This window comes from Felis catus, chromosome D2 (genome assembly GCF_018350175.1).
Source record: "Felis catus isolate Fca126 chromosome D2, F.catus_Fca126_mat1.0, whole genome shotgun sequence".
Lineage (NCBI taxonomy): Eukaryota > Metazoa > Chordata > Mammalia > Carnivora > Felidae > Felis > Felis catus.
In genome coordinates this window covers 46437888-46461517 of record NC_058378.1, presented here as the reverse complement: position 1 = coordinate 46461517, position 23630 = coordinate 46437888, and the positions used below count along the sequence as shown (strand labels likewise).

General features: G+C 47.1%; 1 protein-coding gene across 7 annotated transcripts in view; it reads left to right on the top strand.

Annotated features, from left to right (window-relative positions):
• Positions 1 to 23630, top strand: part of ARHGAP22 (Rho GTPase activating protein 22) — a 176742-nt gene that overhangs the window by 23068 nt on the left and 130044 nt on the right. Inside the window, exon 1 of one of the 7 annotated variants that reach the window (XM_045040283.1) lies at positions 9803 to 10229. The exons of the other annotated variants lie outside the window; for them this stretch is intronic. Within the exon in view, the coding sequence (XP_044896218.1) occupies positions 10196 to 10229 (34 nt within the window). The 5' untranslated portion in view covers positions 9803 to 10195. Of the gene's footprint in view, positions 1 to 9802; positions 10230 to 23630 lie in introns of those variants that run through there. 7 annotated transcript variants of the gene reach the window in all.

The following is a 23630-nucleotide window of genomic DNA, read 5'->3' as shown; positions in this document are numbered from 1 at the left end:
TTTATTAATATATATTGACCTTTTTTCTCCCTTGTCATAATTTTTGTCTTAAAGTATATTTTGTCTGGGGCGCCTGGGTGGCTCAGTCGGTTAAGCGTCCGACTTCAGCTCAGGTCACGATCTCGCGGCCTGTGAGTTCGAGCCCCGCGTCGGGCTCTGGGCTGATGGCTCAGAGCCTGGAGCCTGCTTCCGATTCTGTGTCTCCCTCTCCCTCTGCCCCTCCCCCGTTCATGCTCTGTCTCTCTCTGTCTCAAAAATAAATAAACTTTAAAAAATAAATAAATAAATAAATAAATAAATAAATAAATAAAGTATATTTTGTCTGAATTTAGTACTCCACTCCAGCTCTCCTTTGGTTACTGTTTGTGCAGGATATCTTCTTCAATCCTTTTCCTTTAAACCTATATGTGTCTTTGGATCTAAAGAACAATAGCCCCTCCTTACCTGTGGTTTCAGTTTCCCCAGGGTCAGTTACCTGCGGTCAACCGTGGTCTGGAAGATGATCTTCCTTCTGATATATCATTAGAAGGACAATAGTCGCCAAACCTTATGTCACATTGCCTATGTCATTCACCTCATTCCATCTCATTACAAAGGTATTTTATCATCTCACATCATCACAAGAAGAAAGGTAAATACAGTCTAACAGGATATTTTAAGAGAGAGAGAGACCACCTTCATATAACTTTCATTATAGTATGTTGTTATAATTGTTTTATTTGATTATTAGTTGTTGTTACTCTCTTATTGTGCCTACTTTATCATAGGTATGTATGTATAGGAGAAAACATAGCACATATAGGGTTTGGTACTATGTGGTTACAGGCATCCACTGGGGGTCTTGGAGCATATCCCCCATAGATAAAGAGGGCTACTATAAGTCTCTTTAGACAGCATATGGTTGATGTCTTTTTAATCCATACTTTCACTTCAGACTTTTAATTGGAGAGCTTAACCCATTTATATTTAATGTTATCACTGATAAAGAAGGATTCACTTTTGCTACTTTGCTACTTTTTTCTGTGTCACATATCTTCTTTGTGCCTCAAATCTTTAATTACTGACTTCTTTTGTGTTAAATAGATATTTTCTGACATACTCTTTTAATTCCCTTGTTGTTTCTCTTACTATGTATTTTTGGATTATTTTATTAGAGGCCGCATTGGGGATTACATCTTAATTTATGACAATCTGGTTTGATTTAATACCAACTTAATATCAACAGTATTATCAAAGTATCAAAAGTATTCAAAAGTATATCAAAAGTATTCAAAAGTATTATCAAAGTATCAAAAACTTTTCTTAGATATCTCTATTCCCACACATGTACTTATGTGCATGTTACACCTTCATACACTGTGTGCTTTATACACTGTGTGCTCATCAACATGAATTTATCATTATTGTTTTACGCAGTTATCTTTTAAATCAGATAAGAAAAAAAGAGAAATTACAAGGAAAAATACATCAGTCCTATCTTAAATATTTACCTATATATTTTACTGGTGTTCTTTACTTCTTGACGTGGATTTGAGTTACTGTCTAGTGTCCTTTCGTTTCAGCCTGAAGGAATCCCCACAACGTTTCTTGTAGGGCAGGTCTGCTAACAGTTAGCTGTCTCAGCTTTGTTTATTTGGGAATGTGTTCATCACTCCTTCATTTTGAAAGAATAATTTCATCAGATATTGAACTCTTGGTTGACAGAGGTTTTGTTTTGTTTTGCTTTTCCCCAGCACTGCAGTGAAATATATTACCCACTTCAGGTTGAAGTAAGGTAGCGTGTGTGTACCAGATGCTCAACAAAGGGTACACCCAGACAGGAGTTGGATTTTGAAACAGATAAGGGTGAAAAAAGTCTAGAAAGAAGTATGTCTTGGAATGGGGAGACCCCATCCAGCTGTGCCTTCTGGGTGAGCTGAGCTTACTGTCAGTCATAACCCACAAGAGCCTCACCCAGGACACATGACGACAGGCTGCAGAAGACTGCAGCCATGGTTTGGAAGGACAGTCTGTGGTTTCCAGGCTGAGACATGCGATGATTAGCATGGTGGCATAATTGGGGAAATAAGGAAGGAAATACCGTCTGCGAGAGAACGGATACGGAGGAGATGCACCATCTGTGCTGAGTCAGGAAGATTAGGAAGTGAGAGAGGAGAGGAAGGTGGAAACATGGGCTGAGAGGCATGACATGGGCATCAGCTAGAATTCTGTGAGTTGCAGGTCACTGAAAGGCGACCGAAACCAGCTAAAGCCAGAAGAGGGAATTTATCAGAAGTATATTGGAGATTTATTTACAGAATCTTTTGGGAGCTGGAGAACTAGGTTCGCAAAATGGACAAGAAAGATTCGGGGGCTCCAAAGGGCCTAGAAGCACGAGGATTATCTTCTTGCGGGACAGTGTAAGCAAGACACCCCTGCAGGATATCTCCGCCATACTGGAAGGCACCATTGTCGCAGCAGGACATTGTCACTGCCGCTAGGACTGGGAAGTCCATTCCAACCATCTCTCAGACTTTTTTGTGATACTCAAGATTAGATCAAAAACCAGGCAGGGGCATCTAATGGGCTGAGCCTAGGTCACCTGGCCACATCTGACTGCCTGCAGGGACACAGCAGATCCGTTCCTTACAGCTTCCAAAGAGGGAGATGGCGGGAGATTCCCCCATGATAGGAAGGGGCTTGATGTTTTGCAGCCTCAAAACAAGTTCCATCCCATCATTACAAATGAGGGGAAGAAAAGGTATAATTTTGAGAGCAGGGGAGTCTTGGGTAATTTTGTCAACTTGGAGAAAAGAGCCAGTGAGGGAAAGAGGGATTAAAGATGCAAAAGGAGGGCGAATGTCTAGAAGAGCAGATGGAGGTTCTGTGCCAAGGGGAGGGGTTGGGTTGCCCAGAGGAGAGGAGCAGGGGGCAGGGATTGTTGTGCAGGGGAGAGCCCTGACCTTGGGGAGAGGTGTGAGTTGAGAGAGAAGGCATCTGGGAAATTTCCATTCTTTCCATCTGTCCCAAGCCCTGACTTTCCACAACAAGCAGGTGTTTTCACAAGGGAGAAGACTTGTTTTCCAATAATGTGAAACTGACCAAAGTGGTGAGTCACCATTTTCTAAAATCTGACTCTTTGGAGAGGGGAAAGCATTTCAGACCTGCTTCCTTGAGGGACCCAAGTGAGGACAGTTTTTGCCATTTGGGCTTGGGCAGGCTGATGCTCAGGTAGGCAGTTGTCCTGCCACTGGGTGCCCCCCCCCCACCCCACTGCTTCAGGGGAAGGGTGTGACAGCTCTTTGGAACGTCAGTATACCATATTTCCAGGACTCAGTATACCATATTTCCAGGACTATTGAGGTCACAATTCTTTTTTCCTCTCAGCCTCTGCCACAAGCAAGAGGCCAGCACAGGATCCTGCCTGGCCCAAGGTATCAGACCTGTGGGATGGGGTCCTTCCTGCCCTGCCTGTAGTGCCCTGGGGGGAAACTACATACTCAGAGCAAAGCTGTCCCGCTGTTAGTTCCACATACTCTCTAACAGAAGCTTCCCCTTCTAAGATACCCGCAATGAGACTTAGCAGCTCAATAAAATCTCTGTCTGAAAGCTTCCCAATTAAATGGGGATCCCAGAAGACAGTTGGCCAAGTAAAGATTCTTAAGTGAGTAGTATTTGTCTGAACCCAACATTTACAGGGGCTTAAAAATGAGGCCTTTGAGTTCCATAGAAACCCCATGTGGTAGACATAGTTTAGCTGCTCAGAGCCCCTTCAAGAAAGGACTCACTGCCCAGGATCAGGGCCGCGGGGAGTGGGATCAGCTGACAGCCACTAGCTCTTAGCTCTTTTAGGGTCAGCCTCAGCTTTCAAGCCAACTTCATGCTGTTCTTGGGTGGCCCCCTGCCAACGACTATGCAAGGCAGCGGTGGCCTTCTCTTCTCGAGAAGGTCCTCAGCCAATGACCCTGGAAAGTGGCAGTACACAGCCCTGACCACCTCCACCCAAAGCCAGACCCTTCTGTTGGGCCTTCTACTTTGGAGCTCCCCAGAGTGCTGGCAGAGACACTGACGTGGTACTCTGACACTCCCTTCCCACCCCACTCCTGAACACGTGTTAATTCCCAATAAAACTCTCATCTCAGCACCTGCCCTAGAGCTGGTATCCCACTCACTCATCCATCCCATACAGCAGCCCCCCCCCCCACCCCTGGACATTAGCTGTTACAAAGTTGAAGGCAATGTGGGACAAGTGCTACAATGGAGGTTGGAACAGAAGACTGTGATGTCTGAACCCGCTCGGTCACCTAGGCCCCCTCTGCCCCGACCCCAGGGCTACAAGACTCCAGACACCGTGCCCCAGGCTGCAAGTCACAACTGAGGGGCTTTCCAAGCCAAGCCTCCATGTTCTGGTCTCAACCCTCTTACTCTGGCCTGGTGTGCCTGGGTGGTTTTATAATACCCAGTCCTGGATTCTGCATCTTTGTCCTGATTCTCTGGCCAGGATCCTTGGGCACCAAAGACCCAGAAAAGTAGGAGTCCAGGGCTCTAGATCCATTCTGGGGGCCTGGGCTGTAGTGTGTGGCCAAGACTGAAATTAAAAGCCAAGCTAAACATCTGAAGGAGGCATTAGGCCAAGGACAGAGGCAGACATTGGGCCTAAGGCAACAGGACTGAGGCCAGGGACAGTGGGCCACGCAAGACGCCCTGCTTTCTGGGACAGTGAGTCTTGCAACACCCAAGTGCCCACAGGCTAACCAAGGATACGTTCAGAGTACCAGCAAGGCAAGGCCACCAAAGTGGCAGAAAAGTTCACCTTTGATGAATCCCACACGATCATGCAATTAAAAAATCTAGAAAGAATACTTCAAATTCAGCATACTGTTAAGTTTTGTTTATAGTTTATATTTAAATTATGGGTTATAATATTTAAATTATGGGTTAATTTTTAAATTATGGGTTGGTCCTGGGTAATAATTATGGGTAATTTAAATTTTATATATTTAAATTATGGGTAAGGTCTTCATCAGCCCTGGCAAGAGGCCTTTTAGAAGGTTCCTGTGGCCTCAGGGATGGGTAATGAGAGAGATAGTAAAGGTGCTGAACTCTAACCATGGGGCTCTGAGCAGGGAAGGGACCCCGAAACAGGGTCCAAAAGGGTACATCCAAGTCTGGTAGGCAAAGCCAGAGGGTATATCTGGTGGGAAGTTCAGCTAGAGTAACAAAGGGGACCAACTGGGTAATGACTCTCCCTTTCATAACCATCCAAGATATTTCGAGGTTGACAGTGGGGGCTTGGCCTCACTAGCCGTTCAAGGGCTCAGATTACAGGGCTTCTCCCTTCTCCTGCATGGACTTCCAAGATGGCACCAGAAAAGGGAGCCGAGCATGGAGGAGTGTTGGGGCAAGGAGTCCTGTGGGCCACAACTAGAGGCGGCCACATCATGTCCTCTCCTAATCAATGGCCAGGGCACAGTCACGTCGAGTGCAAGGAGGCTGGGAAATGGAGGGTATCTGGGCATGCCCATGAAGGAGGGGAGAACAGATCTGGTGGAGAGCTAGCATTCTCTGCCCGCAGCAAAGAGTCGTCAGCCAAGGCGGCGGCAGGCACGGAGTCAGCAGGGGAGGAAATGGTCAGAGGTGTGCTGGCAAACACCTAACAACCGGCTGCCTAGAAGGAAACAATGTTAAGTCCTGATTGATAACGTTTACTGATCTTCTTGATGTAAATACTCCCACCACCACCAATTTCAAACTACCAGCATGATTGCTGAACAAGGAGTTGCCAAGAGATGTGAGTAGCCCTGCAATATATAGATCAATTGAGTTCTTCATAGAATCAGAACCAACAGGAGATATAGATAGATAGGTAGATAGATAGATAGACAGATATAGATAGATAGATAGATAGATAGATAGATAGATAGATATAAAATGTATTATAACATATTTATAACATATCTAAATATATATAATATATTTATATGACATACAAAATCGACCCTCACATTAGTATTTTCACCATGCATTTATAAAAGGTGCAAATAACCTTAAGAATGTAGACACTATTGAAATGTGGGAACATAATTAGGAAGTGATGTGTGTTGAGTGTGTATTCCCTTTGTTTTTAATATAATTTAGTTCGCTGTTTATAAAATTAAGCTTATAACATGTAATTTCTAATGATGTCTGTTAAAATTGCCAAATTCCTGAAAACTTAGCTATCAGCTCTCACTGGCTTTTGCTACTGGCCAGCTGGTCCAGCACACCACTGGGATGGACAGGAGTGACGTGCCAGAGAGCTGCAGCGTCAGCCTCCTGGCAACAGGGACAGAGAGCACTAAAAGCAGGAAGTCAGGGGACACTGGTGCTGGTGACCGCTGCGCAGGCATCTCAGACTCTGCAACCGCGGTGTTTTCTCCTTCTGCCTCCAGAAGAGCACACTCTGTCCTCCCTACAGCTTCCGGAACAGGGGAGCAGGGTTCTGCTATCCATATGACATCTCGGTAAAAAATAGAGAAAGGCTCACCCTCCTGCCAGCAGATCCCTCGAATGGCGCTAGAACACAGAGCTTTGCCAGCAGAGCCCAAACCCAGCCCTACTCCCCCCTCTACTGGACACCGTTATACAGTGCACAGGCCACACAACAGTACCTGTGGCTCTGTGTGGAATGGAGCAGTCTCCCGGTGAAACTTGGGATAGAGGCCCCTTTCCATTTTCTGAGTGGGAGATTGGCGAAATGTGTCCCTCCCTGAGAACACTCCCTTGGGATGACAGAAGGCAAAGACTGCCTCTGGTGTCCCCAAGCTCACAGATATGCAATTATCTCCTAAAGTAGTGGTTCTCAACCCTGGTCACATGTTGGATCACCAGAAGAGCTTTTACAACTCCCAGTGACCAGTTTACATGCCAGATTATATAGGACCCAATGGCAGATGGGACACAGGTGTTAGTTTTCAAAGCTCCCCAACATGCAGCCAAGGTTGAGAACCACTGATGTGAAGCCATCTTGGCTCTGGTCAATGACACCGGATTGGGTGACCACCTGACCGAGAGGTGTGCATTCTAGCGGATGCCTTTGAAGAGTTCTACCCTCCCAAACCTCTCCACTCACCCTTCAGCGCCTAGCCAAGTCTGGCCCACAGCAGCGTTAGGAAATGCTGAAATGATGCACGCCAGGGAACTGGAGAAGGGAGACCCAGGACCACTGGGGCAAGGGCAGGGCAATGGGAAAGAGGCCATCTCTCTGTCTCTACTTCTACGTGAGGCCTGTATCTTTCTGCCTTGGTCTCAGTCTCCTGCCTGTAAGTCAGAGAGTAGTCTGTTCCTTCAAACAAAAACTTATGCAAGAGGTCACCATGTTCAGCAGATCTCCTTGCCCCATTCTTGTCCTCATCCCACCTTCCCTCCTTGAAGCCTCAGAGGGACCTAGGGGCTCCTAGGGCCCTGTGGTACAGGCTTTGTAAACAGCAAGAAGGAGGGGACACTAATGTCCCTTCCAGCTGGACTCTATGGATCCCCTCATCCAGAGGAGTCCTGGGAACTCGGTCTGAGGGCAGAGAAAAGGAAGAGCTATGTTGTCCCCACCCCACCCCTGTCCCCCATCATTCTCAGGTGCACAGTCCTGAGTAGCTCTTGCCCTTGTCCCAGCTTTACTTCTGGGTTTGAGCCCAGAACCTCTGTGGTTTTGTCTGAATCCAACACTGATCCCAGGAAAATCAAGAGGGTGAGTCCAGCAACTTAATGTCATTGGGGGAAACAGCTGCACAGGAAAAGCACCCGGGGGTTGATTCTTAACCAAAACAAGTGTGAGTGGACCCAAACTGAATCCTCAGGGCATTTTCGTGCCTCTAGCTTGGAGGACGTGGTCCAGGCTGCATTACTCACAGGGCTTCATGATTGCTCAAGACGTTGTCACTGACCACGGGACCTCACCCTGTGACCCTGATGTCAACATGAGATTTTCCAGATCTGTATCCTCCCCAGTGCTCCCCAGTGGCCTCTGTCCCAGCCTGACCCGGCCTCTACCTGGTCTGAAAGGAAAAGGGGGGCAATTCCATCATTCGGTGGTGTTTCTTGGATCTGTCCCCCAAGCCAGTATTCCTCATGGAGCTTGTGGCCTGAGTCCAGCCTGAGGCTCAGGGCTGGGAGTGCCGGAGGGATGTTGGGCAGTCTGTGAGACACAGATAAGAGCCCTGGGGAAGTGTTTAATGGCTCCTGCTGGTGGGAGAATCAGGAGAGTTTTACAGGGGACTTGCTCAGAATGATCAGGCTTGTGTAACTGAAACCATGAGACAGCACACTCCAGAGAGAGGGAGACGCTAGTGCAAAGGCACAGGGGCACACGGGCTGCACGTGCACATGGCTGTGTGTGGTAGCATGCCCAGGAGATAGGTCACAGATGAAGGCATGGGCAATACCATGAAAAGCCTTGAATATTATATCAAAATACTCATTCATCTCTTCTGAGGGGTGGCCGAGGGCCAGAAAAAGTGACTTGTTGCTGAGTAAGACAGCTTTGTCTCCAGGCACTCTGCTTTCTCCCTGCAACCTGGCCTTTGGACCTCCCACATCCTGGTGAGTCCTTGACCTCTGCAATCCTCTCCTCCTCTCTGTAGGCCAGACTTGTCCTCTCTAGCACGGATTGCTGCAGGGCCTCCCAGTAGACCCCTAGCCCCCAGAACTTCTGCCCATCCAGGTGCCAGAGTTGATTCCACATTAATAGGACATTTGGGGTTCAATAGACATGGGGGCACTCTGAGGATCAGGGAGGGAGCATGGCTGTTCCAAGCAAAGTGGTCATCATTTAGACCCCTCATCTTCAACTGTTACAAGGTCCACACAGCACTCAGGCTCAAAAAACAAACACAAAAAAACAAAAAACCCAGCCCCAGGCACAAATGCCTAACCTCTCATGGGGTCATTTAAGGGGCACAAAGGCTGGTCCTCACCATCCAACAAGTTCATCGAGGGCTCTCGAGTCAAAAACTGCTCACACGAACTGGTTGGAATTTAGGGATTTAGAGAGACTGGCATCATAGAAAACTATCAGCTGTAGACACACAGCCCTGGATTCACATTCCCATCCTGACTGTATTGTATGACTTTGGGCAAGTTGTTTAACATTTATCTGCCTTATTTTCTTTATCTGCAAAGCCACGACAATAGCACCTGCCTCGGAGAATTTGCGAAGTATGTGACATTTTGAATAGAAAGCACCAGCCTAATGCCAGACACATAGTAAGCACCTAATAAATGATAGCTGTTAGTGTGACTGCATTTCTTGGGCAATTTTGAGGCTCTTGAGGCTGAACTCCCCAGAAGCCCCGCTATGCATTCTTTAGAGTTGTTAGTATTAAACAGTTAGCAGATTCACTACTCAGTGAACAGTTTTTGAGATCCTACTAAGTGCAGGCCCTGAACTTCGTGTGCATCCTGACTCCTCTCACCTTGTTAAGGCAGCAGAGACATTCCTAACACGCATCCCTCTGCTTGCTGGGCCCATCCAGTAAGGATGTGAACACCGCCCAGGCTGCAAGCTCCTTCTAAGACACGCCTGTCTTTCACAGTTGAACCTTGAGTTCCTAAACCGCCTGCAGGAGACATCAGGCGGAGCAGGTCCCATTAGACGGACCTGCCCGTTCCCCCCCAACAGCGCTGTCTCCGGGGACCTAGGCAGGACAGGCGGGCCTCGGCGGGTATTCCCTGCCTCCTCTCCCCTCCGCCAGCGCGCGCGCTGGACTGGCCCTCCCCGCGCAGTGGGCGGATCCGTCGGGAGCCGTCCGACCCGCCCGCGGCTGGGCCCCGGCTGTACCGCCCTCCAGCTCGCGGACGCGCCCCGCCCGTCCGCCCGCGGGGAGCCCAGCCCCACGCGCCCGGCTCCGGGATGAGCAGTGCCGCGTGCGCCCCGGGGCCGAGGGACAGCCAGGCCGCCCCGCCCTGGCCCCGAGAGTGAGCCGTCGTTACCGAGCCTTTTCATGGTTCGCTTGGATGGGAATTAATTCTGGGATGGATAAATAATGCATTGAGGTTCGCGTAGTCCAAGGCAAGCCTTCGGTCGGGAGCAAAGGCGAGGGAGCCAAGGGAGTCTCGCCGGTAAAGCCAAGCAGCCATGGGGGCCCGAGCGGGGCAGGAGGGGCAACTGGGCAAGAGGAAGAGAAAAGGGAAGTGGATGACAGCATGATCGGCGCAAGGACGCTGGCCTGGCGGCTTCTGAAATATGCTGAGCCCAAAGATCAGGCAAGCCAGGAGGGGTAAGTCCAACTTCCTGGGGCGGATCTGGGCACAATGTGTGTCTCTTGGCTAACACGTGCAGACACTTAGCTGGCTGCCACACTGGGAGTCAGATGAGGCAGGCATTCCAAAGGCATCTTCCTGACGGACATGCCTTCCCAATGAGGCTCCTGGGGTCTGTGGGGGTCAGACCGGAGACTGCAAAAGGGCAGTAGCCATGTTAGTGCCCAGTCAATGTTCAGCCCTCATCCAGTATTCTGTTTTGCTGAGTTCCTGGGTGGCTCAAAGTGACCAGGTGACAAGTTGGTGAAAACTTTGTTCCTTTACTAAAAAATGCAGGACACTCAAGGTTTGCCCTAGCAGCCAAGACAAAAGTGGCCCTCACTAGGGAGGGCCGTATCCTGGTTTCTGGAGACAGCCAGGTCCAAGTGAGAACCCTCATTCCTGTGGCCTGGGAGGGTGTTCTGTAGAGCCTGAAGGAGCCACCTGGGCTGGGCTGCAGGAAGCAATTCCTCAGGCAGGTCCCTTGGGGAGAACTCCTAGGAAGCTGCACAGCCTGGAGATGAGGGTGTGAGGGCAGAAACTTAGAGATAAGTAAGAGATGGCAGTCTGCAGAACCTTGCAGGGATGATCTTGCAGGACTCAGCCACTGCCCCAGCCAGCCCATGTCCCTGCAGAGTGGCCTGAAGACTCAGGACAAGTCCCAGGACTAGGAACAGCATCTTCCTAGGGATAGCAACTTCTTGGCCAGAGTGTCATTTTAGATGAGAACATCTATCATTTAAGAAAATAGAATGTGCCTGAAAAGGTGGCCAGTGTTTGGGGAGGGCTGAGCCTCCCTTATGAGCAATGACGATGAGGACAGGTGGTTTGGAGGTGGGTCGAATACTTGCCTGGGGAGCTTGGAAACAGCGTGTCTCTCCCCATGTGTGTGTGTGAGTGACAGGGACCCTCCAGCCCCCCGTGAACTCATGGGCAACACACCCATCTCATTAGCTTCTAACAGATGACTACTGGATGGGCTGGCCTTACAGAGCATGGTCACAACTGTCAGGACTCTTCCAAGGGGTGCTCCAAATGGATGATAACCTGTGGACCCTGGTGGGCAAAACAGGCTGTGCGTGGCTCTGCTGAGGGGTGGGAGTGCAATCTAGTGACCAATTAAAGGGTTGGGCCAGGCCATGCATGCACTTTGAGAAAACTTAAGTCTGTCCTCCCACCTGTCTAATGTGCTAGCCACTGGCCAGATGTGGCTGTTGAGCCTTTGACATATGGCTAGTCCAAATTGAGAAAAACACACACTCGATTTTGATGACTTGGCAGAAAAAAAGAATGTAAAGTATCTTAATAATGATTATATTGAGTCCATGCTGAAATGACAACATTTTGGATATATTGGGTTAAATAAAATACAGCATTACATTTAATTTCACCCGTTTTTTTTTACTTTCTTTTAAAGCAGCCACTAGAACATTTACAATTACAATTGTAATTCGTATATGGCTCACATTATATTTCTATCGCACCGTACTGGTCTAGAAAGAGATCGGGGCTTCAGCAAAGGGGCTCTCAGGAAGCCAGCCTTTGAAATCCCGAACTTCTTACAGAGTTGTCCTGGGTCAGCGGTTCTCAGCCAGGAGTGATTTTGTGCCACCCCGCAGGGGACCTTTGGCATCATCGTCTGGAGACATTTTTGGTTGTTCCAAAATGCTAAGGTGGAGGGACACTCTGCTGGATGATATTATCTGGTGAGATATGTTAAAAGATGACTTTTATGGTACCGCGTGTCAGCTACCTACTTACCCACAAACATGTATGATCATAAACTATGATAAGAAGCATTCTAAGAGCATATACTACAAACGTAGCATCCAGAGGAAATAAGTGATACTTGAGCTGTAAGCTGGGAAATGACAGGGAACTAACTAGGCAAAGAATGGTGGAAGGTAGAGGCTGCCTTCTAGGTGAGGAACAGCATGTTCAGGCGCTGTGGGAGGGGAGGGGCACACAGGAGTAGGAGGCTGAAGCTGGGGGCAGGGAGGGGCAGCAGGCACAGCATGAGGCCAGAGACCAGGTCCGGAATTGGATGATGCAGGGTCAGGCTTGCAGTTTGTTAGGGAATAACCCCCCCTAAGGACATTTCTGGAGCCATACAGACCAGAATGTGTGTGTGTGTGTGTGTGTGTGTGTGTGTGTGTGTGTGTACCTGTGCACACCTTAAAGAAATTGGGCTGTGGTAGAAAGAAGAACTTACATCAAAATTCGTCTCCATTGAACCTATTCGGAGCTGGGCAGGGTACATGTTATAAACACAGCAAGCATAGTATGCAAATCACAGCACTTGATATCCAGACATTGCCTTGTCCAGGCTGCTCCAGACTGTTGGTATTCCAGATATCCTTCCAGGCTGTGCCACTATGTGGGTACACTGGGTTGCATGAAAAAAACTGGGGTTGCTTTTGGGGATAGTTAATAAAATCAGCCTCAGCCAGCTCAGAAGCCTCTGGGGTCTGGCCAAAAGGCTGCTCTGCAGAGAGGGTCTTCCCAGGCACCCTTCTTCAGAGTCAAGTGGGCTGTTAACTTCCTGGCAGGCCCCCATCCAGGCCAGCCCTATTGGCAAAGGCTGCCAACACCTGAAAGCTGTCCTCAGGTCTCTTTCCTATGGAGGGGGGAGACGTCAAGATTGAGAACCTCTGAGGGAGTGCCTACGGTCACTTAACCTGCATATAGAGCTAAGTTTGGTCCTCTGTCATGCCCTGACGGAGCTCACTTTCCAAGAAATTAGAGGCAGAAGAGGCAGATATCAACATGGGACACACACACACACACACACACGCACACGCACACACACGCTTGCACACTGGCATATACATAAGAGGACAGTAATAATTCATAAAATAGGCACCCAAGCTAGCTGGAAGAGGCTCTAAATAGGCCAGTGGATTCAAATATTGTGCTTAGTTTTAAGTGCATCACACAATTCAGACTGACTTCAGGAAAGTTGTCCAGATTGGCTCAAATCAGCATAAAGTGGCCATTAATACAGTATGTGATTTTAGCTTGCCATTGCTTGCTTAGGACCAGTTCAGACTCATCCTAGCTAGTCATGGCCTGTTGAAGTGAGCCCAGGCTATTTGGAACCAGGGGTGGCTCCCTGCTCCCCGCCTGGCTCCAGAGGTCCCTTCCAGGGACCCTTCCCTGTCGCCTTGCCCCAGCAAGCTCTTCCTCCCCTGATGCCCATTGCCATATTCCCAGAGTGGGAATCGAAGAGAGAGCTTACCCTGCCCTTGCCACTTTTGCCAGAAGAAAAATAAGATAAATTCATTAAAACCCCATGAATTTATTACATATACAGTGGAGCAAGTTACAAGTCTGTGTGTTTTGTGACACTAAAAGTTGCCATTTCTTTTTCAAGACAGAAAATAAAAGCATAAGGCAGGTGCCTTCTCCTCTGGGAATAGGAGAGGAGGAGTAGCGGAGCCTCGTGCCGTAGCTCAGACCCACTACCACATTCTGTGCACGCTCCCTCCTCTGCTCACACAGCCCCTGGGAACACCTGGTTAGAACCAGGTCTGTCTCCCCACCTCTCCAGCCGTAGGCAGAACAGAGCCCCCAAATACTTGACCGCGATGCAGCCCCAGCTGGCTCCAGATTATTCGCCTTTCTGAAATCCCACTGTAATGGGGCTTGCGTCTTCAGACATCGGGATGTTCTGTCAGTCTTGCTCGAGGCTTGTTGTTCTGGCCTCGCCCTAGTTTACTAGGATGAGGGATGGGACACAGACCTGTCACTTTACCTCCCAAAGAGCTCTGGACTCGGCCTGTCTCACTCATCCTCGTGCCATCACCCACCTGCAGCCGTCGTCATCTTTCACCTGGACTATACCAATAAGACTGCCTCACTCTCACCCACCTCATCCATTCTCCACTTCAGAGCCAGAGCTATCTTTTCAAATGTATATCCAGCCATAAACTCACCTCCGGCCTCTTCCCCTAGCCCCAGCTTGGACTTCTGCATTGCTCTGTAGGTTAAGAGCCAAAGCCTTTACCATGGCCCACAAGGCCCCTCTTACAGTCTAACCGGTGGCCACCCCTCCAGACTCCTCTCACTCTCCAGGCTCCAGACACACTGGCCTTCTTCCTGTTCCTCAACTGTCTCATGGGCCTCCTACCACAGGGCCTTAGCATGCCATTTTCTCTACCTGGAATGCCTCTCCCTTCTCTCTGTCTCTCTCTCTGTCTCTCTCTCTCTCTCCCTTCTACACACACATGCACACACACACACACACACACACACAGGCATACACACACACACACACACACACACACTCCTGGACTCCTACTCACCCTCAGCTATCGGTTCAAATAAGGGAAGGGAAGTCCTCACTTGAGGACTTGAGCCAGGGAAGTCCTCCCATACTCTCCAATCTCAGCTAGGTCCTCTGCTGCATGCTCTCCTTTCTTTTTTTTAACTTATTTATTTAAATTCAAGTTAGTTAACATACAGTGTAGTATTGGTTTCAGGAGTAGAATTTAGTGATTCATCACTTACACGTAACACCCAGTGCTCATCCCAGAAGGTGTCTTCCTTAATGCCCCTTGCCCATTTAGCCTACCCCTACCCAGAACCCCTCCAGCAACCCTCAGTTTGTTCTCCGTATTTAGGAGTCTCTTATGGTTTGTCCCCCTCCCTGTTTTTATCTTATTTTTCCTTCCCTTCCCCTGTGTTCGTTCGTTGTGTTTCTTAAATTCCACATATGAGTGAAATCACTTGGTATTTGTCTTTCTCTGACTTATTTTGCTTAGCATAATACACTCTAGTTGCATTCATGCTGTTGCAGATGGCAAGATTCCATTCTTTTTGATGGCAGAGTAATACTCCAGTGTGTGTGTGTGTGTGTGTGTGTGTGTGTGTGTGTGTGTGTGTATGCGTGTGCCACATCTTCTTTACCCATTCATCAGATGATGGACATTGGGCACTTGCCATTAATTTGGCTATTATCGATAGTGCTGCTGTAAACATTGGGGTGCATGTGCCCCTTTGAATCAGCATTTTTTGTATCTTTTGGGTAAATACCTAGTAGTGCAATTGCTGAGTCATAGGGTAGTTCTATATTCAACTTTCTGAGGAACCTCCATACTGCTTTCCAGAGCAGCTGCACCAGTTTGCATTCCCACCAATAGTGCGAAAAGGTTCCCCTTTCTCCACATTCTCACCAACATCTGTTGTTTCCTGAGTTGTTAATTTTAGTCATTCTGACAGGTATGAGGTGGTATCTCATTGTGGTTTTGATTTGAATTTCTCTGATGATGAGCGATGTTGAGCATCTTTTCGTGTGTCTGTTAGCCATTTGGATGTCTTCTTTGGAAAAGTATCTATTCGTGTCGTCTGCCCATTTCTTCACTGGGTCATTTATTTTTTGGGTGTTGCATTTGGTAAGTCCTTTATAGATTTTGGATACTAACCCTTTATCTGATATGTCATTTGAAAATGTCTTCTCCTAGCCCATTGGTTGCCTTTTAGTTTTGTTGATTGTTTTCTTCACTGTGCAGAAGCTTTTTATCTTGATGAGGTCCCAGTAGCTCTTTTTTGCTTTTATTTCCCTCGCCTCCAAACATGCTCTCCTTTCTTTACAGCATTTACCTTGGATTATAGTTGTACGCTTCCAGGTGGGATTTTCTGATGGCTATCTGTCACTCCACTGGACTGTGAGTGTCCTGAGGGCAGGAACCGTTTCTGGTTTTGAATATCATTATGCTTCAATGCCAGGCATCTGAAGGACACTAAATACATATATTTTGAGTGAATGAATGAATGAATGAATGAGTGGTAGAGAAAGCATTAGTCTGGGAGGCTGAAGCACTCTGCCCTAACTGATCCGGGTCCTTAGGAAAGTCAGCCCCTCCTGGATGCCTGGGTGGCTCAGTCAGTTAAGTGTCTGACTTTGGCTTAGGTCATGATCTCACAGTTTGTGAGTTTGAGCCCCACATTGGGCTCTCTGCTGTTAGGATGGAGCCCACTTCGGATCCTCTGACCCCCTCTCTCTGCCCCTCCTCTGCTCATTCTCTCTCCCTCTATCTCTTTCAAAGTAAATAAACTTAAAAAAAAAAAAAGGGAAGTCAGCCCTTCCTTTGACTGACTTATACGTTCAAATGTTTTCCCAATTTGTTGCTTGCCTTTTACGTTTATATTAGGTCTTCCCCCCAGATATACGGAAGTTCTTAGTTTTTATGTGATCGTTCTGTCAATATTTTCTCTTAGAGTTTCTGCCTTTGTTTAGAATATTTCAGAATAAAATTGATGTTGCTATTAAAGAGGCTCTTTCTTTTAGAGGAAATCATTAAACTAATGAGCCACGCTACAGCAGCTTTAGCTATCTTTGTTAGCAAGCGTATCAATGTCTTGGGAGCCTTGATGAATGTGCAGAGCCTGGTCAGTACTTTGGGGATGGAGCGAGAGAGCTCTATGAAATGAAGGACTTTCAGTGGCCTCATTGTTCTCCATTCTCCCCACAGGAAAGTAAGCCAGCATTTATTGCGTGTCCTCCAAGCTCGAGGAGTCTCCACTACACTTACGTAATTCTCATAACTATACTATGATGAGGCGTCAGTGCTCCCACGTTAACAGATGTGGAAGGAGAATCACGGGTGCCCTGCCAGCAAGTGGTGGCCTTGGTATTCATGTCTGTCTGGTGCCGAGGCTTCTGAGCTCCCTCCCCAACCCAGTGTAGGGATCCACACCACCCAAAGACCACTGAAGATAGCACTGCCTGTCCCCAGCGGAGCTATAGATTCTTTGAGTAATAAGATGCAGTGATTTATTTTTATTTATTTTAATTCCAATGTAATTAACATACAGTGTTATATTGGTTTCAGATGTCCAATACAGTGATGCAACAATTTTATAACATGACTCAGTGCTCATCACGACAAGTGTCCTCTTAATCCCCTTCACCTATCATCCTTTCCCCTCACCCACTTTTCCTCTGGCAACCACCAGTTTGTTCTCTATATTTAGGAGTCTGGTTTTTTGCTTGTCTCTTTTTTTCTTGGTTCATTTGTTTTGTTTCTTAAATTCCACATATGAGTGAGATCACATGGTATCTGTTTTTCTCTGATTGACGTCTTTCCCTTAGCATTTATATACTGTAGTTCCATCCTTGTTGTTGCAGATGGCAAGATTTCATTCTTTTTTATGGCCAAGTAACATCCCATTCTTTATCCATTCATGTATCGATGGACCCTTGGGTTGCTTGCATATCTTGGCCATTGTGAACAATGCGGAAATAAACACAGGGTTGCATGTATCTTCTCAAATTAGTGTTTTTATTTTCTCTGGATAAATACCCAGCAGTGGAATTACTGGATCATAGGGTAATTCTATTTTTATATTTTTGAGGACACATCATGCTGCTTTCCACAGTGGCTATACCAGTTTGCATTCCCACCAACAATGCATGAGGTTTCCTTTTTCTCCACATCCTTGCCAACACTGTTTGTCTCTTGTGTTTTTGATTTTAACCATTCTGATGTGTGAGGTGATAGCTCATTGTGATTTTGATTTATATTTCCCTGATGAGTGATGTTAAGCATCTTTTCATGTGTCTGTTGGCCATCTGTATGTCTTCATAGGAAAAAATGTCTGTTCATGCCTTCTTCCCATTTTTTTATTCGGTTATTTGCTTTTTTGGTGTTGCCGTGATATTTTTAAGTAGATGCCCACAGCCTATGAACACATGGAGACTGAATTTAGACAATTGTTGGAATATTTAAGGTTGAATTAATAATATGTAGTAGAAAACTAAGCAAAAAAAAAAGACAATTAGGAACTCCAAGGAAAGCAAAAAGTGATGTGTGAAAAGAAAAATTATTACAGTATACTACATAGCTCAATTGGGACTATCAATTGCACAGTGCAAATTAACAATGCAAATTTGGCATGTTGATCAAACCAAATTATAATATAACTATATTGGGAAAATGGAGTGGGTGTGTATGTCTGGTAGGGACAGGAGAGTGAAAGAAATAAAATCTTCACTTTCCATAGCAAGAAGACAACAAATAATAGTTATAAAAGAAAAATCACGAAGTGACTTGGCATGAAAACATAGGTCAGTGAAACAGGATAGAAAGCCCAGAAATAAACCCAAGCATATATGGTCAATTAATTTATGACAAAGGAGCCAAGAATATATTATGAGGAAAAAACAGTCTCTTCAATAAAGGGTGTTGGGAAAATTAGACAGTCACATGCAAAAGAATAAAACTGTACCATTATCTTATACTATAGAAAAATCAACTCAAAATGGATTAAAGACTTTAATTAAGACCTGAAACCATAAAAACTCCTAGAAGAAAACATAGGTGGTAAGCTCCTTGACCTTGGTCTTGGTGATGATTTTTTTTTAATTTAACCCCAAAAGCAGAGGGAACTAAACCAAAAATAAATGTGTGGGACCACATCAAACTAAAAAGCTTCTGCACAGCAAAAGAAACCATCAACAAAATGAAAAGGCAGCCTACAGAATGGGAGAAAATATTTGCAAATCATATCCCTGCTAAAGGGTCAATATCCAAAATATATAAAGAATTCACACCACTAAATGGCAAATAATAATAATAATAACAAACCCAAACAATTCTATTTAAAAATGGGCAGAACTGAGTAGACATTTTTCCAAAGAAGACATATAATGGCCAACAGGTACGTGAAAAGGTGTTCAACATCACTAAGGCGAGGGAAATGCAGATGTCACAGTGATATACCACCTCATGCCTGTTAGAATGGCTATCGTAAAAAAAGTAAAAATAGAAAAAAAAGATAACAAGGATATATTATCTCAAGTGACATATTTCAAGGGAGAAAAGGAAACCCTGGGGCACCATTGATGGGAATGGAAATTGGTGCAGTCACTGTGGGAAACAGCATGGAGGTTCCTCCAGAAATTAAAAATAGAACTGCCATATGATCCAGCAATCCCACTTCTGGGCCTATATCCAAAAGGAAATGAAAACAGGATATCAGCAGGATATCTGCACTCCTATATTCATTGCAGCATTATTTATCAGAGTCAAGACATACAAACAACCTTAAGTGTCCATCAGGGGATTAGTGGACAAAAAAGATGCGGTGTATATATAGACACAATGGAATATTATTCAGCCATGAGAAAGAAAGAAATCCTGCTATTTGTGACAAAATAGACCGATCCCAAGAATGTTATGCTAAGTGAAGCCAGACAGACGAAGACAAATACTGCACAGTATCACTTCTATGGGGAAACTAAAAATGGCAAACTCCTAGAGACAGAGAGTAGAAAAGTGGTTACCAGGGACTGTGGGGTAGGGGTGGAGGGGTGAATAGGGAAAGTTTACTAAAAGGGTACAAACTTTCAGCTATAAGATGGACCAAGGTCTGAGGATCTAATGTAAAACATGGCGGCATCGTCCGTAACACTATTTGTATAATTGAAATTTGCTAGCAGAGTAGAGCTGATATGTATCCCCCCCACCCCACCAAAAAAAAAAAAAAAAAGATAAATATGTGATGTGATGGACGTGTTCATTAACTAGATGGGGGAAGTCGAGAAAATAAAGTGTCAATAAATGAATACTGTTAGAAATGAGAGGTAAATACCAAAAAGATCAAACTAAAAAGGATAGAAGTGACTGCCTCTGGGGGGTTGGGGAATGGAAGGTGATGGAAGGACAGGAGACTGCCAGGTTTCACACCACAGCTTGTAGGACTACTTGAGATGTGGTTGAGGAGTGATAGCCCAGAGGTCACGTAACCTCGCACCCGTTCGAACTAGAGGATTGCTCTCAAGGGATGGCCATGGGGTTCACAGACCTCTGGTCGCTTGGTTCAGAATGTGAGCGCTTGGTTCTGAATGGTGTGGCCTTCCAGGATACGCCCATGGTGACTCCATGTTGCCCCCTGCCCAGGCTTGTCAGCTGAAGACTCCCCAAGACAGAACACCTTCAGGGCCCTGAGAGTGGGCCGGCAAAGGGACAGTAACCTATTTAAGTGACGCAGTATCTGGCTTTGTCTGAGACTCAGAGAGAGGGATGGAGGGCTAGGAGAGGGGTCAGGGAGGTGGTATATGAGAACACTTTCTGGAGAGTGGGACCAGGGTGTGGGCCAGAGCTCCGGTGGGGACTGGAGTCCTCACAGACAGTAGCCTGTGGTGCAGAAGGGAGGCCACGATAGACTCGTCCAGCGGTCTCCTTGTCCTAGGTCAGGCCCTGGACCCACAGCTCACAGCTGTCACCTTCCCTAAGGGTTCAGGTGCCCAAGCCTAGACGTTCTCCACTACTGGCTGGGTCTTCTACCCCACACAGAAGCCTGGATTCTCTCCTGTCTCTCCCTCTGGAAGTTTTCTCAGAACTGAAATGAAATTGCAGAAGCCCCCAGATGAACCAAATGTCTAGGACAAGCTCCAGGCACCTGGTCAGACGAAATAAAATTCCAATTTGGGGATCTTTGAACAACAGTGGCCTCAAAGGACATTGCAGCCAGATTTTTTGAATACTGTTTATTCTAGCATTTTCATTGTTCATTTCTAATATTTTCCTCGTTTTTAGAATCAAAGCATAATTTATGTACAGTAATATGTGCAAATCTTAAGTGTATAGATCTGACCACCACCCAGATCAAGATACAGAGTCTTTCTTTCTTTCTTTCTTTCTTTCTTTCTTTCTTTCTTTCTTTCTTTCTTTCTTTCTTTCTTGTTTGCTTGCTTTCTTGCTTTCTTGCTTTCCTTTCTTTCTTCTTTCTTTCCTTTCTTCTTTCTTTCTTTCTTTCTTTCTTTCTTTCTTTCTTTCTTTCTTTTGAAAGAGAGTGGGAGAGAGAGCAAGCAAGGGAGGGGCAGAGAGAGGGCAAGAGAGAAAGAATCCCAGGCAGGCTCTGAGCTGCCAGCACAGAGCCCGATGTGGGGCTCGAACGCACAAACTGTGAGACCATGACCTGAGCTGAAACCAAGAGTCAGACGCTTAACTCAGTCTTTCTTTTAACCTCAGAAAGTTCCCTCCTCTGTTCCCCATACCGCCTCACCCTCCTCACAACCAGACACTCTTCCAATTTCTATCACCATGGAGTGGTTTTGCATATTCTTAAATTTCATGTAAATAGAATCATAGGATATGACTCTCTCGTTACTGACACATCAAAGGCCACAGATAGCCTTTCCACTTTCCTCTTTAAGGAAGGAAGGAAAGTCAGAAAATGTGTGTTGAGTGTTCAGAATGTGCCTATGAGTCAAGGGAGAAAATGGAAGCAGAATAATTTAAGTAAAATGCTCAAAATCACACAACTAGTAAGATCCAAAGCAGCTTAAACACAGGACCCTGAGGCTCAAGAAGGCTCCTTCCCCCAAATAGAGCCATGTCCAGAGGTGGAGGCTGGGTGGGGTCACTGAGAAGCTTGGCTCCAGTGATGGGAGTGTACCTGATCCCTCAGAAGCACCCGTTTCCATGGTATTCACTGTGCTAACGCCGGGTCCCGGGGCCAAAACAGAAGATGTGGTCATGTCACCCATTTGGTCCTGCTGTGTCTCAGATTTGTTCAGCTCAAAGGCACACTGGCTGCGCAGCAGGCTAGTAAAGAAGGAAGAGGAAGCGGGTCAGATGGGATGAGAGCATGGGTATCCTGTAGAAGTGTCTCACGAGGCGGTGCAACGGTGCTGGCCCCGGGTGCAAAGGTGTGTGGTCAGTCCAGGCGGGCCTGGCCCCATCCGCCTGCTGATTCTGAGGAATCCCAACGTTGGCTGCTATTTTGTTTCAGTGCGCCATATTTCTGGCAAAATTAGCCAGCTGGAATACTGCAGCCTCAGATACCTTCCCCTCCCTGCTCGCTTTAGGGGTCAGACGTATATTTAATCTCACGCGCTGACAACTACTTAATAACAGTGACCAGCGCTCGTGTCTGTTGAGCTTATGTAACCCTGCTTTAGAACAGGCACAACTCATGAAGCAACTTTCTTTGGGCCCTCCACCAGACCGGGGAGTCAAGTCCTCCCCTGTCCCTGCTTGGGTACAGCCCTGTGACAACCCTGGCCACTTCTGGGCAATGACGTGCCCCATAGTCACTTTCGTTTGCAAAATGCAGGACCACTTCAGTATTTTCGCCTCCATCCTCAGGGCCGCATAACTGATTTTCACCCACCTCTTTGAGCGTGTGCTTCTTGGTCTGGCCCTCATCTGGAATGTCGCGTCTCTTGAGTCTCTGTGTCCTGTTGGAGTGCCCATTTTAATGTCCCATTGTGTGTCCCATGTGTGAAATCTTCTTTCATCTTCAAAAGACCCCTAGTGAGAGACCACTGTTGCCCCATTTTTCAGATGAGGAAACTGAGTCCCAGAGAGTGCCAGAAAGAACTGGCAGCCAGGAGGGGCAGTGCTGGGATTCAAAACCCAAAGGCTCCAGTGGCACCTGGGTGGCTCAGTCGGTTAAGTGTCCTACTTTGGCTCAGGTCATGATCTCACGGTTGGTGGGTTTGAGCCCTGCATCGTGTTCTGTGCTGACAGCTCAGAGCCTGGAGCCTGCTTCCGATTCTGTGTCTCCCTCTCTTTCTGCCCCTCCCCCACTCATGCTCGCTCTCTCTCTCTCTCTCTCTCTCTCAAAAATAAATATTCAAAAAAATTTTGTTCAAAATCCAAAGGCTCTTGAACCTCATTGAGCACTTCCTATTTCTGCAGTAGGGCTCTCTCCAGGCATCAGGAAAGGAAAGCCATCCCCTGCAGAGAGGGCCTCCTCATGGGTCAAGACCCAGAGGCACATGTGCTGGTCAAGCCATGAGCCCCTGGGTATGGCTGCAGTGCAGAAAGGCAAGGGGGGAAAGGTGATGCAGCCTGGGGAATGGGCCCTTTCTACATCCAGGTCGGGCTTTAAACAAGGGAGTGAAGTGCCCGGATGGAGCGTTAGACAGTGAGGCTTGTTGCAGTGTAGGCAGTGTGTCTGCGGGGAGTGACCGAGGGCAGAGAAGGAGCTGATGTCCAGCAAACGCTCTGGGAGCAGTGGTGTTTCCCGTCTGCCAACTGCAGAAGATGTGAGGGGGCAACAGGGCTGTTGTCAGAGCACATCTACTCAGAGCACTCAGCCGCGACCAGTTAGGTTCCCTGCTTCCGGTCACTGCTCCAGCCCCCAGAGTGCCAGTCTGTTGCTGCCTGAGGTCCACATGCCAGGAGATGAAGTGGACAGCTTGTGTCCTGGAGAGATGCGCTGTGAACCCAGCCCTCCTTTCTCCGACTGCCTCTCTGCCCAGAATACCAGCTGAGAGGAAAACTGAGGTCTATGCCCCATGGAAGATGCCCGAAGTTCATAACACCAGCACTCTTAGGACACGGGACGCTACCAGATGCTGGGCCAGAGGAACTTCAGGCTGAACTTCTGGCCCCAGAGAACTAGAGAATGGACCCTAACCTTAC